This window comes from Myotis lucifugus, unplaced genomic scaffold, assembly GCF_000147115.1.
Source record: "Myotis lucifugus unplaced genomic scaffold, Myoluc2.0 scaffold_37, whole genome shotgun sequence".
NCBI classification, from domain to species: domain Eukaryota; kingdom Metazoa; phylum Chordata; class Mammalia; order Chiroptera; family Vespertilionidae; genus Myotis; species Myotis lucifugus.
The window spans coordinates 6,421,039-6,441,423 of NW_005871085.1; the positions used below are offsets into that span (position 1 = coordinate 6,421,039).

At 38.7% G+C, this 20,385-nt stretch overlaps 1 protein-coding gene and 1 pseudogene across 10 annotated transcripts in view; both read left to right on the forward strand.

Moving 5' to 3' along the window:
• The window catches only part of OSBPL9 (oxysterol binding protein like 9), a 133,446-nt gene that overhangs the window by 18,069 nt on the left and 94,992 nt on the right, over positions 1-20,385 (forward strand). For all 10 annotated transcript variants that reach the window (XM_014454589.2, XM_023752768.1, XM_023752765.1 and 7 more), the window contains exon 2: positions 838-888. In XM_014454589.2, coding sequence (XP_014310075.1) covers positions 838-888 — 51 coding nt within the window. The remainder of the gene's footprint in view (positions 1-837; positions 889-20,385) is intronic.
• On the forward strand, positions 8,318-11,573 carry LOC102428253 (annotated as a pseudogene).

Here is a 20,385-nt window from a genome sequence, read left to right on the forward strand (position 1 = left end):
AGCCGAGGGCCGATCGGGGTGGTGGGGGCTGATTGCGGTGTGGGGCTGGCCATGGGGAGGGGTTGTGGGCTGGCTGGCCCTGCCCCCAAATGGGGTAGGGGGGGCCAATTGGGGGGCCAGTGGCCGGAGGGAGGGACTGTGGGTAGTTGGCTTGCTGGCCCCACCCCTGATTGGTGTGTGGGGGACTGATCAAGGACGGGGTAAGCCAAGGGGAGGGGCCGCAGGCGGTTGGCTGGCCTGCCCTGCCCCTGATCAGAGTGGGGGTGCCGATCGGGGTGGAGCTGGCTGGGGGGAGGGGCTGCAAGCTGATTGGGTGGGGGACCAATAGGGGGCGTGGTCGGCTAGAGGGAGTGGCCACAGGCAGTTGGCCAGCCGGCCCCGCCCCTAATTGGGGTGGGGGGGCTGATCTGGGGTTGGGCTGGCCAGGGGGAGGGGCCGCAGGGGGGTTGGCCAGCTGCCCTGTCCTTGATCAGGGTGGGAGAGGCCATGTGGGAGCAGGGCCAGCTGCGGGGAGGGGCCACGGGAGGTTGGCCGGCCAGTGGGTGTCATAGCGACCTGTCGTTCTGGTCGTTACAGCGTTCCAGTCGCTGGCTTTATATATATATATGATATGCTACATTAAAGGTATTCATAAAATCCTATAATTAGGTTTATTTGTATAGACTGTAAAACAATTTCATTTTAAACCTGCTAATTTCTATCTCGAAATGATTTGGGGGGAAGAGGGATGGGGAGAATGGAGGGATATTACTATAAATTCTGTCTCTTAATCCCTAGATGATTCTAAAAATAATCAGTTAAACTTTTATTCATTGAATGTTTTTGTTTTTCTTTTAGTCCAAGGACAAAATGATGAGAGGCTCTCGCCGAGGATGTGTTAGACTCAGAGTGAGTATTTACTCATTTTTATGAAAACCAATTTTGACAGAAAGAAAAACAATGTTTTGACAGAATCACGGAAGTCTAAATTTAGTTTAGCTTCGTTAGGTAAGCAACTAAGGCCAGAGAGAAAAAATGATTTCTCCAGGGTAACTGCTAGTCAGTACCAGAACCAGGGCTAAACTCTTTTGGCCTATGATTTAATGTTGTATCCATGACTTAATGTAGCTACTGATTTTTTTGTTTAATCATCTCTGTTTTATAATCAAGGACAGGGGTTGGAAAATGAGTTATAGTGTTGGTAGTAGAGCAAACAGTAGAAAAAACTATGAAAAATTCCTACTTTTTGCTTCTTTGTTCTTTTTGTTCAACATTCTTTAACAACAGTGATGTAGCAGCAACATCCAGTAGAAATATGTGAGCCACATATATACTTTAAAATTTTTACAGTAGCCACATTTAAAAAGTAGAAAGAGATAGGTGAAATTAATTTTAATAATATATTTGCTTAGGCCAAATAAATAATATCCAGAATATTATTTCAACATGTAATCCGTAAAAAAGTTATTAATGAGATATTTTGCATTATTTCCTAAACTAGAGGCCTGGTGCATGAATTTGTGCACAGGTGTGGTCCCTTAGCCTGGCTGGTGATTGAGGCCTATCCAGGGGGGAGGGGCCACGGGAAGCTGGCTGGGGCTGGGGAGAGGGGCCATGAGAGGTTGGCTGTGGGAGCGTACTGACCACCAGGGGGCAGCTCCTGCATTGAGTGTCTGCCCTCTGGTGGTCCGTGTGCATTATAGTGATTGGTGTTCCGGTCGTTCTGGTCGTTCAGGTATAATGGTTGCTTAGGCTTTCATATATATAGATACTAAGTCTTCCAAATCCAGGGTGTCTTTACATTATGGCACATCTCAGTTTCAACTAGCTGCCCTTCAGGTGCCCAGTAGCCACCTATGGCTAGTGGCTACTCTATTAGTCAGTGCAGATCTAATAGCTTCATGCTGCTTTTAATTGCTTGTTCAGTTTCCAAATAGCTAAAGGCAAGAAAGAATGCAGAGTTGGGGATATAGTTTCTAGTACCCCATTGTATCTAAAGAAGAACCAACTCTATTATAACTAGGTGAATCAGCTTCTAGTGGTAACCTTTTCTTTTTCAGTCATCTGTTGCTTTCTTTCTGCCATTTTTTCTTTGGAAGATGTGACTATATTATTGCCTTTATTGGCCGTAGTTAATTGGTAGAAATGGGAAATAACTCTGAGAAAGAAACTAAATTCTAATGGACAAATTTTGGCACTGAGATAGGAGCATGGTGAAGTTGCAGGATAGGAATGAGACAGGCTTATTTTGAGCAGATGATGGTATACATGTGATAGTATAAAGAATTTAGAAAATGTTTACTGTTTTATTTCTTTCCTTTGGTTTTCCTTCTGTCTTCTTGACTTAATTGCTTTTCTAAGCACTTGCTATTGACCTCAGTCACCACTCAGTCTGGAATCAACTGCTTTCTTGGCTTGAGATAGGCTCAATAGTGCCCACTGCAGCCTCACGGCCCACAGGTCCTTTCAAGGTGCACGAATTTGTGCACTGGGCCCCTACTTACTAGTATATAGAACAGGGCAAATGGACAGAGGTACTGGGGTATGATCCACCCTAGGTAAGGGGGAAATGCTTAGATACAACGGCCTGTTCCAGGAATCAGCATGAGCTAGCACACCAGGCAGTATAGGGGAGGGGCTGCTCAAACAGTCTCTGAGAGTTATTATGAGAAACATCTCTGTTCTGGCTTGGATCTAGCTTGATCTAACTTGAGAGTCCACATCATGGAACAGTCTTTCCGCCACACAGGGTTGTTGTGAGGCTTAGCAATAATGTTTGCATAGGGTTTCACACTAGTATACAACATATATATATATACACATGCTATGGATGTTGATGTAACCGTGATGGTGATTGATATGCATCTATCATCTAGAGTCCAAATGAGCTTAATGAGCTTACATTGATCCACACCATAGATCTCTTCCCACCTCTCCAACCATCCCATCCTATATTCCAACTACATTATACTTCATGTTCCCTCATTGTGTTTCTTCATTCCTCATTGATCTTCAGATACATATTTTTAATTTTATTTTTCAATTACGGTTTACATGCAGTATTATTTTGTATTAGTTTCAGGTGTATAATGGTTAGACGATTACTTATATACTTCACCCAATATTTCCAGTTGACATTGTTTCTGTGTCAGGAATTTTCTCTGCCCTCCCTGGTGAGCTCATCTTCTAAGAGACTTTTCAAATGTTGGTTCTGTTGTGAAGCATTCCTGATTCACATACCCTCTCCTCTGCCTTATCACAACATTTGTCACTTATAGCCATGAAAGTACCTACATTTTAACTTGTCTGATTTCCCCATTCGATAGTGAGTTCCCCATCCACTGTCAAAAGTGCCTGGTACATAGTAAGTTATGTAACAACAAAAATTGCTTATTGTTGATTTTGTATATTTATAAAATAATGAATAAATGTTGCAGAGTATTTACTATAGATTACATACAAAGGAGCTGTGGAAGTTACCTTAAGCACAACATAAGCCAGTTGTATGATATATTTTCTAAAAACAAAACAAAACAAAACACCCGTGTTGTTTTATTTTACATGAAAGGAGTCTAGGGAAAGGAACCGTAGTAATTGAGGAAGCTCTTACGATTAGGCACTGTGCTGGATTATTTGCACTTGTATTTTCATGATAACCCTGTTAGGTAAATGGTGTTACTTCATTTCACATGTGAGGAGGCTGAGACTCAAGCTACTTTTAGTAACTTTCCAAGGTTACACAGTAAATGGTGAATCTGGGATTGAACTTGGGCCTGTCTCCAAAACCCTGTTCAGTCCTTAATGTCACCATGATCCTCTATTTCTTGACTAGAAGAGTTAACATAAAAATTCCCAACTTGTCGCAAGGTAGTGTAAAACCAGCTGAGGAAAGCAGAAGAGTGAGAAACCATTTCCTTCCCATCTACTTCCTTTGATTGTATTGGTGGCAGAGTGTGTGCCACTAGATGGTGCCCTTGCCTTAACGGAAAAGTAAAATGTTGGTTAAGTCCTGGTGTGATTTTTCCTCCTTCCCAACATACTAGCTAAAAGCAAAATATTGACATTTACAGGTAAAATCTAAAAAATGGAGATAACATTAAAGAGCTAGTATGGAGTAGAGACAAGAACAGGCCATATATGAAATGGAATTCCAATCTGGATTTTGCTAATAATTAGCTTTGTGACTTCAGGCAACTCATCTGTTTAGCTCTGCATTTTCTTTATCTCTCTGGAATAGGAGTCATGTCATTTAATCATGAAATTATGAGTAGCAAATTAATTGATATATTAAAAAGTATCCAAACACAGTGTCTGGGGCTTAGATTCTTAGTCAATGGTAGTTACTGTTGTAATTAATAATTACCATAGATAAAATGAATCTCAGATTCTGAAGAATTCTACAGGGCCTTAGGAATCATCCAAATAAGATGAATTATATTCTACATAGTTTTAATGATAAATATATTGTGAGTTTTCAAAAACTATTAGTCCATATGTCATTTAAAGTAACACTTTTTTACCGGTTAGTGAAACTGGGTACTCTATTTTCCAATCGTGTTGATCATTAGAGTTGACTGATTATGAGTCAACTGTCCTCTTTTCTTTTAGTCTATAACAGGAGAGGTTAGCAGTGTACCATGATGGATTATTAATAGTTTTGGCACTGACTTTTTCTGCTGGTGCTTTATCTCATTGATTCTACATTATTTTTTCATATGTTAACATCTCTGGCATTGAGATGTATCTTATAATCATTGATATCTTAGAATGGATGCAATAAAGCATTATTTTTAGATTAACGTAAAATCTTAAGACTGTCCTCCCCCCTCATCTCCTTAGATTTGCTTTTGTCAATTGTCTTCTCATTTCATTATGAAAAATTACTTTATTAATTTCTGCCCTTTTTGTTAATTCAGTAGCTTTTATGCAAGTGTCATCTCATTCTTGTGAATTTGACACTAAAAATGTCCTGTTTTGGGCAAGATGTAAACATTTATTGAGTCCCTGTGATTGGTACATAGATGTCATTAGGGTTATATTTTCTGAATGTTTATAATATTTCATAATTACAAGTTAAAAATTAAATAAAAAGAAAGTGATGAAAAAAATTTCAGGAAAATGTTAACCAAAAGAAGGCTAGGACACAGTATTACTTTCAGACATAACAGACTTTAAGAAAAAAAATTAAAATTGTTATGGAAAAAGAGAACACCAAAACCCCAGTATTGCATAGATAACATTCTTTGACAATGGAGTAAATTAGAAATCCCTTAACAAAACAATAGCCACCACCACTTCACATGCATACTTCTAAATAATTCATTGTGAAGTAGAAATCATAATGGAAATTATGAATATTTAAACTGAATGATAATGAAGGGACCACATGTTAAAACTGCATCTAAGGCTATGATTTATAATCTTAAATGAATGTATAAAAATAGAAGATTAAAAATTAGTTTAAAAATTAGAAAAAAGAAAAATAATGATAAAATACAAAGAAGAAAATAACAAAGGAAAATTTTAGGACAGTCACTTATTAATGTAGATGTCAAAACTTAAACAAAATATAGCATACCATACCCAGTAATCCTATATAATAAAAGCCTAATATGCAAGTCGACCTAACAGCAGAACGACCGGTGGACTGACCAGTTGCTATGATGCACACTGACCACCAGGGGGCAGACACTCAACACAGGAGCTGCCCTCAGGTCCCAGGCCAGCCAAGGTGGGGGCCAGGGTACCCCGATCGCCCCGCTGGTCTCCCCGCAGATCGGCCCTGATTGCCTAGGGACCCTACCCGTACATGAATTTCATGCACCAGGCCTCTAGTAAATGAATAAAAAGTTCTATGACCAAATAGAGTTTATTCTGGGACTACTAGGATGCTAACTTTAAACTTAATTACTTTACCATGTTAGCATTAAAAGAGGAAAACTACATGACCATCTGAATAAACACAGAAGCAGCAGTGAATAAAATGAAACATGCATTCAAGATTAAGCAAGCTACCAGATATCAAGCTATATTACAAAGCCACGGTTCTCAAAACTGCCTGGTACTGGGACAAGAACAGACATATAGACCAATGGAACAGAGCAGAGAACCCAGAAATTGACCCAAGCCATTATGTTCAATTAATATTTGACAAAGGAGGCAAGAGCATACAATGGAGTCAAGACAGTCTCTTCAATAAATGGTGCTGGGAAAATTGGTCAGATACATGCAAAAAAATGAAACTAGATCACCAACTTACACCATACACAAAAATAAACTCAAAATGGTTAAAGGACTTAAATGTAAGACAGGAAACGATGAAAATCTTAGAAGACTCCATTGGCAGCAAAATATCAGACATATGTGGTAGCACTACCTTTACTGATACAGCTCCTAGGGCAATGGAAACTAAGGATAAAATAAGCAAATGAAACTACATCAAAATAAAAGGCTTCTCTGCACAGCAAAAGAAACCATCAACAAAACAACAAGAAAGCCCATTGCATGGGAGAATATATTTGCCAATGCTATTTCAGATAAGTGTTTAATCTCCAAAATTTACAGGGAACTCATACAACTTAACAAAAGGAAGATAAACAATCCAATCAAAAAATGGGCAAAGGACCTAAATAGACATTTTTCGAAAGAGGACATACAGAAGGCCAAGAGACGTATGAAAACATGCTCAGTCACTAATCATCGGAGAGATGCAAATCAAAACAACAATGAGATACCATCTCACACCTGTCAGAATGGCTATCATCAACAAATCAACAAATGACAAGTGCTGATGAGGATGTGGAGAAAAGGGAGCCCTCGTGCACTGCTGGTGGGAATGCAGACTGGTGCAGACACTGTCAAAAAGTTAAAAATGTAACTCCTATTTACCCAGTAATCCCACTTCTAGGACTATATCCCAAGAAACCAGAAACACCAATCAGAAAGGATATATGCACCCCTATGTTCATAGCAGCACAATTTACAATATCTAAGATTTGGAAACAACCTAAGTGCCCATCAGCAGATGAGTAGATTAAAAAACTGTAGTACATCTACGGAATGGAATACTACGTTGCTATAAACAAGAAAGGACTTTTACCATTTGCAACAGCATGGATGGAACTGGAGAGCATTATGCTAAGCGAAATAAGCCAGTCGGAGAAAGATAAATATCACATGACCTCACTTATATGTGGGATATAATGAACAGCATAAACTGATGAACAAAAATAGATCCCGAGACAAGGTAACACCGTACAGACGGTCCAACCTCGGAGAGAAGGCGGGGGGCGGGGGGTTAGAGATCAACCAAAGGACTTGTATGCACACATATTAGCAAAACCAATGGACACAGACACTGCGGCGGTGGGGGCTTGTCTTGGGCGGGGGTGGTTGTGGAGGGGGGGTTAATCGGGAAAAAGGAGACATATGTAATACTTTAAACAATAATAAAAAAACTGAATGCATATTTAAAAAAAAGATTAAGCAAGCTAGAGATAGAAGAGACTATTCTTAACCTGATAAGGATATTTGCTAAAAGCTACAGTGTGCTAAATAGTGAGATAGTAGAAGTATTGTCTTTAAAATCAGCAGCAAGGCAGAGATGCCTGTTTTTGCAGCTTCTCCCTCTCCCTTCCTCTCTGAAATCAATAAAAATATATTTTAAAAAAAGTAAATGACACATTACAAATCAGTTCTGTCACTCAGTAAGTGAAACTGGATCAATTGGCTGCCCATATGGAAAAAAATAAAATTACTTTCTCATATTGTACACAAAAATAAATTCCAGAGGTATTAATGATATAAAATGAATATTTATACTAATAAGAACATATAGAAGAATGTCTTTATGATAACAGGACAGAGAAGAATGTCTTAATGCACAAACCATGATAGAAAAGACTAGTAGATTTGACAACATTCAAATTTTAAAACCTTTGAACAACAAAAGGACACCACAATTAAAGAGAAAGACAACCGTTGACTGGGAGAGAAAATATTATATATAATGCATACAACTGAAAAAGGATTGACATCCAGAATATATAAAGAACTACAAATCAATAAAAACAAAAGAAAACCCAAAAGAATGTATACAAGTCTGTAAAAAAGCAAAGCAAATTGTTCACCACTCTATTACTGTCACCTGGATCAATGCCTAGACTGTTCACTAAATACTTGTTGAGTCAATGAATGATGCTTAAGCAGGTCCTTCATGCAGCAGCATCTTTGGTGAGCAGGCTGGACCTTGAGCTTTCCTTCTTCCTTCTATATTGTAGAATCCTCTCTTCTCTCAACTATGTGCTCTTCCAGAGCAGGGATATATTACTTTTATTTATATCCTGTGCCTGTTCTTTTTGGGAGCTGTGTCAGCAATCCATGTCCCAGAGGAGTCATCATTCCTTTTTTTTGTTTTTGTTTTTTTAAATCATTTTTGGAATTGGTTTAGGAGCCCACTTTTCTCTTCTTGAAAAGGGAGATTGGCTCTGAAATAGCCAACAGCCTAAAATAGACTTCCGGGTGTTTTGTTTTTTCCCCCAAATCATGAGAAAAAAATTATTTTTCTGAATTTGGCACCAGAACTATGATTTATGTCTGTAGTATGTTTCTGTGTATACTAGAAAGGAGAAGAGGGAAAGTCAGGAAATTCATCTGGTTGCATACATAAGACTGCCACTCCAGTTACTTTCTGTCTGGAACCTGAATAGTGCTACCCTGTTGGCACAATGGATCATAAAGCAAGGCTGAAATAAAAACTTTGATATTTTGATCGTTTGGCATACAAATAACTTTGCTTAACAATAGAATATTGGAGAATTCAGCGGCTGATGGCGGGGGAGGAGCCAGGTCCGCTGCTGGGTGGTTGGGTCGGCGAGTGTCCTTATCCCAGCGTTTGGGGCTTGGGCCTGTAAGCCATTTGGAGTAGCAGCGGCGAGAACGATTGGGTTGAACCGGGAAGGCATGTTGCTCTTCGTGGAGCAGGTAACATCTAAAGTAACTGGTTTAAATCCTAATGCCAAAGTGTGGCAAGAAATTCCTCTTGGAAATACTGATGTCACGCCAGTAACTCATGGAACTGAAAGCTCTTGACATGAAACAGCAGCAACATCAGGGTCTCATCCTGGGGGTAATACAGAGCTTTCAGATGATATATGTAAGGAATATGAAGTAATGTATTCATCTTGTGAAACCACAAGAAATTCTACAGGCATTGAAGAATCAACTAATGGAATGATTTTAGGGCCAGAAGATCAGAGTTACCAAATATATGACATTTCCGAAGAAAGCAATTCAGCAATTTCTACAGAAGACCTAAAAGAATGCCCAAAGAAACAATTAGAATTCTGTTTCTCACGAGAAAATTTGTCAAAGGATCTTTACCTGATATCTCAAATGTACAGTGATCAATTCATTCCAATTTGGACAGTTGCCAACATGGAAGAAATAAAAAAGCTAACCACAGACCCCGAAATAATTCTTGAAGTATTGAGATCTTCTCCCATGGTACAAGTTGATGAGAAGGGTGAGAAAGTGAGACCAAGTCATAAGCGTTGTATCATGATTCTTAGAGAGATTCCTGAAACAACACCAATAGAGGAAGTGAAAGCTTTGTTCAAGAATGAAAACTGCCCCAAGCTGATAAGCTGTGAGTTTGCACACAATAGCAATTAGTATATCACTTTCCAGTCAGACACAGATGCACAACAGGCTTTTAAATATTTGAGAGAAGAAGTTAAAACATTTCAGGGCAAGCCAATTATGGCAAGGATAAAAGCCATCGATGTTTCTAACTCTCTATCTCTCTCCCTTCCTCTCTGTAAAAAATCAATAAAATATATTAAAAAAAAAAAGAATGAAAACTGCCCCAAGGTGATAAGCTGTGAGTTTGCACACAATAGCAATTAGTATATCACTTTCCAGTCAGACACAGATGCACAACAGGCTTTTAAATATTTGAGAGAAGTTAAAACATTTCAGGGCAAGCCAATTATGGCAAGGATAAAAGCCATCAATACGTTTTTTGCTAAGAATGGTTTTTGATTAATGGATTCTAGTAGGTATAGTCAGCCCATTCAAACTCAAGCACAGTATGCCCACCAGTCTTTATGCAGCCTGTATATAGTCCTCACCAACAGTACTCCATCTATAGTATTGTGCCTCAGTCTTGGTCTCCAAATCCTGCACCTTACTTTGAAACACCACTGGCTCCGTTTCCAAATAGTAGTTTTGTGAATGGTTTTAATTCACCAGGATCTTATAAAACAACTGCTGCTGCTGTGAATATGGGTCGACCATTCCAAGAAAATCGCGTGAAGCCTCATTTTAGGGCATCAAGTGGTTCAGAACACTCAACAGAGGGATCTGTGTCATTGGGGGATGGACCAGTAAACAGATCTGGTTCAAGGAACTTTCCAACTGAACGACATAACCCTATAGTAACAGGACATCAGGAGCAAAGCTACCTTCCAGAAGAGACTCCAGCTTTGCTGATTGAACAGAATGGGGATTATGGTAGGGGCAGGAGAACTCTTTTCAGAGGTCGAAGATGACGAGAAGATGACAGAATCCCAAGACCCCAACCTTCAACAGCTGAAGCAAAGGCTCCAACACCAAAGTTTGACTTATTAGCCTCAAATTTTCCTCCTTTACCTGGAAGTTCATCAAGAACACCAGGTGAACTTGTTTTGGAGAGTAGGATGCCTGATGTTGTTAAAGGTGTCTACAAAGAAAAGGATAATGAAGAGTTAAGACAAGGGGGTAGTTGCCCAGTGCCTGCAGAGGATGAACAGACCGACTGCACTGCTGCCCAGCAACTCAATACAAGTACCGGTCCTTTGTGTACAGCTGAACCTCCTGCATTGAGCACAACTCATATAGAAAAGGATCTAGTGGAGGATTCCACTGTTCAGAAGGATGTTCTCAACTCGACAACTATATCAGTTTCTTCCCAAAATCCTGCAAAGCCATCAGGGACAAATACTGCTTCACCATGTGATAATAACATAAATGCAGCTGTAACTGTGGCCCTACAGGAACCCTGAAAGCTAAGTTATGCTGAAGTGTGCCAGAAGCCCCCTAAAGAGCCATCTCCAATTCCTGTGCAGCCGCTACGAGAACTTCGCTCCAATGTAGTGTCTCCCACCAAAAATGAAGAGAATGGAGCTCCTGAGAAGTCCATTGAGAAACCACATGAGAAGCCAGAAGCAAGGGCTAGTAAGGATTATTCTGGCTTCCGAGGCAATACCATTTCCAGGGGAGCAGCTGGAAAAATCAGGGAACTGAGACGCCAGTTTGGTCACAGGGCCATACCTCAGGGAGTTACTCGACGTAATGGCAAAGAGCAATATGTGCCACCCAGATCACCAAAGTAAAACAAACAAACCAACAAACAAAAACTGTTCAAAAACTTCTCTCTCTTCCCATTAAACTTGAGCCGTGGCTATATTGAACTGTTATGGAGGGGAGAGGGTGACCAGGAAGGAAACAAGAGAAAGTATATCCTTAAATCATTACAGATTTTGGAGTTGTGAGCAGTAGAATCCCAAAATTCATCTCTAAAGTGATTTTAAAATGCTGGAGGATTCCAATCAGTATAAATACACACACACACACACACACACACACACACACACACACACACACACACACAGTGGGGCCTTGACTTACGAGTGTCCCGACTAACGAGTTTTTTTGAGATACCAGCTGTCTCTGCCGATTTTTTGCATTGAGTTGATAGAGTAATTTGAGTTAACGAGCTCCTTAATGAGCTTGGTCTCGGAACAAATTAAACTCGTAAGTCAAGGCCCCATTGTGTATACACACACACACACATATATAAAAATATAATTTTTCTATTTTTGTTTTTGATTTTAATTTGCAGAGATCTGCCTGGAATCAATTTTGAGGGTTCAGATTTAGCTTGGGGGAAAAACATATTATACATCCTTCAGTATAGGAGATGAGGGAGTGAGAGAAAATATTTTTTGAAGAAGCATTTCTGTAAAATTAGAAATTACTTTTTAAAATCTAAAGTTTGGCTTAGAGAATGCCATCTCTGCCTTTATGGCCTTGTGTTGCAAAGCAGATCAGTGGCTGGGGTGCCTGTTTGGGTGTGTTGTGTGTACAAGAGTGACTGAAGCCAAATCTGTTGTCATGTTAGTAAATTATTTGAAAACTGAATGTAATAATGTACTTGAGTAGATTATTTTTCCAGTTTGATATGTAGTCTCCTTTTGACCTTACTAATATTTTATTCAACAAGCTTTTGATTGTACTTGGAGATGTGACTACCAATCAATTTGATACTCACGGAAAGAATGGGGGTTATTCAAATCATTGAAAAATCTGTCTTAGATCTGAGTAGGGGTAGGTCAAAAGGCCTATAGAGGTTTAAACTGGCCTGTGACTCCCCCCTCCCCCTAAAATAGGAAATAATTGTTTTGTGTTACTTCATTTGCTACTCTCTGTTCTTTGACTACCAACCCCCAGAAGCAAATTTAACTAACCACCTACATAATTGTATGTTTCTAACCACCTTGACCAGTCTAGTCAAATCATATAACTGTTCTAAATTTCTGAATTGAACAGTGAAGTATTTTACTCTTCTGTACATGTATTTAGAAATTTCGATCCCAGGATGGTAGAGCAGACTATAATTTATTTGTATTAGTGTTAAAGATGAAACATTGTAATTGACTCTTAAAGTGTTAAATAGTGTAGAAGTAAAAATAATTTTTAAAGGCTTAATTTGGGGGCAACTTTTTCTATTTACAGTGTATTTATCATAACCTGCCTTTCTTCCCTTTCTCCAAAAAATTAAAATAAAATAAAAAATACAGTTTGAAATTCACAGAAGCAGAAGCAAGTCAGGAGATTTTTGAGTTAAGGTGAAAAAGGTAGTTGAAGAAAATTATTATTATCATTTTTTAAAAATATATTTTATTGATTTTTTACAGAGAGGAAGGGAGAGGGATAGAAAGTTAGAAACATCGATGAGAGAGAAACATCGATCAGCTGCCTCCTGCACACTCCCTACTGGGGATGTGCCCGCAACCAATGTACATGCCCTTGACCGGAATCGAACCTGGGACCCTTGAGTCTGCAGGCCGACGCTCTATCCACTGAGCCAAACCAGCTAGGGCGAAGAAAATTATTACATAATATCTCAGTGAATCAAGTTGTAGCTCTCATATTAAGTAGGCAAGTTTACATGCTGGTGTATGGAAAATGGCTAAAATATTAAAAATCATGTTGGATTAATCTGTTTTAAGTCATACCATTTTCAGAGTTCTATGTAAGGTGGGGTTTTGTTTTTTTAGGGATAGTTTGTAGCAGTAATAACTGTCCCTTATGTTAGTGAATGACTTGTATAAATTGAAACTATAAATTGTGAACACTGGAAAGCACCATTGTGACATAGAGTAAACATCTTAGTAATATATTAAAATGAATGTAAATGGAGGTTAAAATTACATTACTGTGAAAACTCATCTTCCAACTCTAAGCTGTGGAGATTTGTAACTGTTCAGAGCTTTGAAAACACTGCACATTTCTGTACAAGCCAGATTTATCATTTCTTTGTAACTTATTCAGCTTGGCAATTGCTTTTGATTTGGTTGGTTGATAACATGATATAATACATTTAACTAAGAAGAATCATTTCTACACACTATTTTTTTAAATCATCTAGAACTGAAATCTACAGTTAAACTACCTGTGCTGAAATTTGGGGAAGTTTAGGTTCTTTTTTTAAAAAGTATTAATAATCATTGACTATATCTATGATAAAGTGCTTATTTTGGTTTACTTAGATAATGCTGCAGTTGGTGGAAATGATAAACATTTAAAGTGTTAACACTCTGTGAATGCATTGGATTTAAGAGAATAAACATTTTATAAAAATCAAAAAAACACAAAAACAATAGAATACTGTTCCACGTATGGATTAGTGTAGGGGTTTTGCTTTCCAGATGTAAAAAATAAGTTGTATAAACTAAGATAAAAGAAGAGGAAGGCTGTTTGGTACAGTTGGTAAATCTCTAGACGTGAGAGGTAGGCATGGAGCAAATCACTGAGGGCCTTTTGTAGGCTAGGCTATGGCATGGCCTTGTCCCCTAAACCAGAACATCTTTAGACTAGAAGGGGGTTCTATTCATTATTATGGCAGGACAACAGGCATAATCTGGAACTGTCCCAGCCAAACCAGGTTATATGATCACTTTATTTGAAGATGAACAAGAACCATTGATTTGGTTACATATCCTACAAGGAATGGGAGGTTCAAATAAATTTTGGGTAGGAAGCTGGACAAGTCTGAATAATCTTAACTAGAAGGAAATGCAAGAGGTGGGGCAATTGCTAGATGAGGACATAGAATTGAAAAGGATCATTGTTGTGGTGGTGGTGGTGGTGATTGTTGGAAAGAGAATAAAAACTTGAGCTGGTGGAAAAGAAATGGAGAGAGAGGGAGGGAGGGGGGGGAGAGAGAGAGAGAGAGAGAGAGAGAGAGAGAGAAGAGAGAAGAGAGAGAGAAAGAGAGAGAAAGAAGAGAGAGAAGTTGAAAATTGGTAAAGCAAGTCCAACACCCATTTTTGATAAAAACTCTCAGCAAGGTGGGAGTAGAAGGATCATACCTCAACATAATAAAAGCCATAGATGACAGGCCCACAGCCAACATCATACTCAATGGACAAAAACTAACACCATTTCCCCTAAGAACAGGAACAAGACAGGGATGCCCACTCTCACCACTCCTGTTCAACATAGTACTGGAAGTATTAGCCATTGCAATTAGACAAGAAGAAGAAATAAAAGGCATCCAAATTGGAAAAGAGGAAGTAAAACTGTCCTTATTTGCAGACGACATGATATTATACATACAAAACCCTAAAGACTCCATCAAAAAACTACTAGACTTAATACATGAATTTGGCAGTGTAGCAGGATACAAAATTAACCCCAAGAAATCTGAGGCATTTCTATACACCAATAGTGAACTTTCAGAAAGAGAGGTTATAAAAACAATCCCATTTACCATTGCACCAAAAAAATTAAGCTACCTAGGAATAAACTTAACTAAAGAGGTAAATGACCTCTACTCAGAAAACTACAGGACGTTGAAAAAAGAGATAGAGGAAGACATAAACAGATGGAAGAACATACCGTGTTCATGGATTGGTAGAATCAACATCATTAAAATGTCCATACTACCCAAAGCAATCTATAAATTCAACGCACTTCCCATTAAAATACCAACGGTATACTTCACATTCTAGAACGAACTCTCCAAAAATTTATCTGGAATAAAAAAAGACCCCGAATAGCTGCAGCAATCCTGAGAAAGAACAAAGTAGGTGGGATCTCAATACCAGATATCAAGCTGTATTACAAAGCCACTGTTCTCAAAACTGCCTGGTACTGGCACAAGAACAGACATATGGATCAATGGAATAGAATAGAGAGCCCAGAAATCGGCCCGAACCAATATGCTCAATTAATATTTGACAAAGGAGGCAAGAACATACAATGGAGCCAAGATAGTCTCTTCAATAAATGGTGTTGGGAAAATTGGACAGATATATGCAAGAAAATGAAACTAGACCACCAACTTACACCATACACAAAAATAAACTCAAAATGAATAAAGGACTTAAATGTATGACGAGAAACCATAAAAATTCTAGAAGAATCCAAAGGCAACAAAATCTCAGACATATGCCGAAGCAATTTCTTCACTGATACAGCTCCTAGGGCACTTGAAACTAAAGAGAAAATGAACAAATGGGACTACATCAAAATAAAAAGCTTCTGCACAGCAAAAGAAACCATCAACAAAACAACAAGAAAACCCACTGCGTGGGAAAACATATTTGCCAATGTCATATCTGATAGGGGCCTAATCTCCAAAATTTATAGGGAACTCATACAACGTAACAAAAGGAAGATAGACAATCCAATCAAAAAATGGGCAAAGGATCTAAATAGACACCTTTCAAAAGAGGACATTCAGAAAGCCAAGAGACATATGAAAACATGCTCAAAGTCACTAATCATCCGAGAGATGCAAATCAAAACAACAATGAGGTACCATCTCACACCTGTCAGAATGGCTATCATCAACAAATCAACAAACGACAAGTGCTGGAGAGGATGTGGAGAAAATGGAACACTCATGCACTGCTGGTGGGAATGCAGACTGGTGCAGCCACTATGGAAGACAGTATGGAGTTTCCTCAAAAAACTAAAAATGGAACTCCCATTTGACCCTGTGATCCCACTTCTAGGAATATATCCCAAGAAACCAGAAACACCAATCAGAAAGGATATATGCACCCATATGTTCATAGCAGCACAATTCACCATAGCTAAAATCTGGAAACAGCCTAAGTGCCCATCAGTAGATGAATGGATTAGAAAACTGTGGTACATCTACACGATGGAATACTATGCTGCTGTAAAAAAGAAGGAATTCTTACCATTTGCGACGGCATGGATGGAACTGGAGAGCATTATGCTAAGTGAAATAAGCCAGTCAATGAAGGAAAAATACCACATGATCTCACTCATTCATGGATAATAAAGACCATTATAAACTATGAACAATAATAGATACAGAGGCAGAGCTGCCTCAAACAGATTGTCAAACTGCAGCCGGAAGGCCGGGGAGGGTTGGGGGGCAGGAGAGAGGGGGGTAAGAGATCAACCGAAGGACTTGTATGCATGCATATAAGCATAACCAATGGACATAAGACACTGGGGGGTAGGGGAGGCCAGGGGATTGTCAAGGGCAGGGAAAAAAAAAAGGACACATGTAATACCCTTTGTAATACTTTAAGCAATAAAAAAAACAAAAGAAAATTGTTAAAGTAAGAGACCCAAGGAAAGGTGAAAGGGGATGGAGCCTCTTTTCCATTATGACAGGTGGAAAGGAAGCAAGAATGGGTACAGAGCAGGTGAGGCTCTAGGTGGGAGGTTCATAGCAGGTTTAGAGTTCCTACCTGATAACTGCTTATGTTGTTGGGGGTTTAAGGAAAGTAGAGAAGTTTTTAAATAGCTACAGTGGACAATGGGAGAAAGACCAATAACAAGACAAGGATGCCCCCTATTGCTACTTATATTCAACATTGTCTGCCACTGTAGTGGCCGTCTTAAGCCAGGCTGTCCTAGGAAATGAATAAAGCAAGAAAAGTAAATATAAGATATGATGATTGGAGTCGAAGAAATAAAACTGTTATTATTCATAGCAATTTAATTGAGCATACAGAAAAATCCAAAAGAATCTGTAGATGGACAATTAGAATTAGTAAGTGAATTTAGCAAGATCACTGAATACAAGGTCACTATACAAAAATGAATTGTATTTCAGCAATTTGTAATTAGAAAATGAATTTTTAAAGGTAGCGTACACTTACCATAGCACCAAGAACACAATTTAGTTACTTAGGAATAAATATTAACAAAAGGTGGGCAAGACCTCTACTCAGCAAAGTATAAACATTATTGAAATGAAAAATGACCTAAATAAACGGTAATCCCAGTTTGTTCTCGGTCAGTATCATAGCATGTGTGTGTGTGTGTATGTGTGTGTGTGTATCTGTGTAAGTGTAACTTGTTCAGCTGACTCTAAAATTTATAAAAGGATACAAATACCCAGTCCCTTGTGACTATAAGTGCCAGAATTTTGCATTCTAATCAGCAGATTCCAGTAGAAATGGTTACTTGTTTTCACCTGCTCTTGTAGAGAGAACTGGTTATGACTATGGTGGTGATGTTGATTTATAACTTATAAAGGCCAAGAGGAAAACATTGGAGGACTTACTCTAACCTGATATCCAAATGTAAAGACTTCCAAAAGATAACATAGGGAAATATTTTCATTGCGTTGGGATTGGGAAAGACTTCTTAAGACAGAGAAAGCACAACCATAAAATATAAAATCATTACATTGTACTATGTTAAAGGTAATAACTCTTAATGAAAGAACATCATTATGAGAGTCAAAGCTGGCAACAGGGTGGGAGAAGATATTTACCTAATGCATAACCAGTGAAGTATTCATACCAGGTTATAGAAAAAAATACTACAAATAATTAGAATATGATAGTCCAGTCTTGTGACTGGGCAATGGACTTGAACTATTTCACAAGAGGGTATTCAGATGACCAACAAACAAAAAAAGATACTTTAAGCTCATTAGTTTATCAGGGAAATGTAAATTAAAACCATTATAAGAAACCACTGCTCACCTGCCAGAAATGACTAAAGTAAAAAAGTGTTAGTGAAGATGTAGAGCAATTGAAACTTTTGCACACCATTGGTTAGAGCTTAATTGGCACAACTACTTTTGAGAACTGTTTGACAATGTCTATTAAAATTGGCATGTGCATACTGTATGACCTAGCAAATTCACACCTAGATTTGTATTTAGAGATACAAACATATGTATAACAATATATGAAGGAGAATGTCATAGCAGCATGATTCTAATAACCTAAAACTGGAAACAACATACATGTCCATCTACAATGGAGACTACAAATAAATTGTGGATATTCATACAAAGGAATACTATTTAGAGCAACAAAGTGAACAAACTACTGCTATGTGCAACAACAATGAATTTTTACAAACATTATGTTGAGTGAAAGAAGCCAGACACAAAAGAAAACACATGGTATGAATCCATTTGTATAAAGTTCAAAGCCAGATAAAACTAATATGTAATGTTAGAAGTAAGGGCAGGCCTAATAATTAGGAAAGGTTACAAGGAGAGCTTCTCTTCACTGAGCTTGTACAGTTAGGATTTTTGTATATGTTATCTTTCAATATAAATTTGTTTTCAAATAATATAGTGTATGTAAAATGCTTATCATAGTGCCTGGCTCATTGAAAATGTCCAGTAACTGGCAGTATCAACTCTTTACTTCAGTTCTCTGTGATGCCAAGTCTAGGGCAGTGCTGTTCAGGACAACTTTCTGCAGTCATTCAAGTATTCTGTATCTGCACTGGCTTGTTCCATAGCTACTGGAACATTTGGAAATATGACTAGTATGACTGAGGAATTTACTTTAAAATTTTACTTATTAATTATAATTAAAAATTAAATATCCACATGTGACTGATGGCTGACGTATTAGATGGTGCAGGTCTACGGTACTGTGACATGAGGAGTGAGCGACTGAAGGAGAATGGCAGTGAAGTTTAAATGAAGAGGCCAGAATGTCAGATGAATTGTGCATCTGTACATTGAAGAAAGCTCAGGGTAATGGCAAGACCTGATTGGAGCAGGAGATAGCTAGCTCTATTCCAAAGTCTTCAAAGAAGCATTTGGATAGAGGAGGGGAAAAGTGTAATGGACCAGAAAAGATGCTTTCTTCCAACTAGGTTGTCAAAGGTACTTAGGTAGAAATGTTTCTGAAGCACAGCTTAGGTAATTAAGAGCCATGGAAGGAGTTTCAAGAAAGAAGTGGTCAGCAGCAGCAATAATGCTTCAGAGTGGTGCTGTGTGACAAAGCTAGAGTAGTGGGCTCATTGGAGACCTGTGAGAGCACAGTTTGTTACCCGGATGGGGAAGGAAACTAGATTGCAATAGTGGATGAAAGGTTAAGGCAAGGTCTATTTTCAAAAAGCTCCTCTTTAAAAACATTGTGAAACTTAATGGTAGCTTGGGGTTGTGCTTTTGTTTAACCAATAGTGGGGAAGTGAGCTTGAGGAAGAATATAAGTGAAACTGCCTGGTGTTTTTATTTAGCGTGTGAAAGAAATGTTTAGGCTGACTTAGTACATATAGAATCTCTGTGAGATGAAGAGGGAAGGGGCTGGGTATGACAATGGCAAGGTTAGTTGGGCCAACCTTGAGCAGTCTAAACGGCATTATGAAGAAATGTTGACTTTATGTAATAGTTCATGGAGAGGCAAGGAAGGCTTTAAATTAAAAAAAATTTTTGTTAATCCTCACCTGAGGATATTTTTTCCCATTGATTTTTTTTAGAGAGTGAAAGGGAAGGGGAGAGACAGAGAGAAAAACATCGATGTGAGAGAAACACATCTATTGGTTGCCTCCTGCACATGCCCTTGACCGGGATCGAATCCAGGACCCTTCAGTCTTCGGGCCAATACTCTCTCCACTGAACCAAACTGGCTAGGTTGCAAGGAAGGCTTTAAACATCTGGATCTCCTATAAGAGTCTGTGTTTTAGAAATATTACTCTGGTGATAAGGAGGACTGTGGACTAAAATGTGGCCAGACTGAAGGCAGACAGATTGCCTTATCTATCATAATAAAAGGGTAATATGCTAATTAGACCGGACGTCCTTCTGGACATCCTTCCTGATGAAGCTGCGGCCGGAGGGAAGCAGCCCGGGTCCGGGGTGCCAGAGGGAAGCTGGTTCCGTTAGCGGCGGGGGGG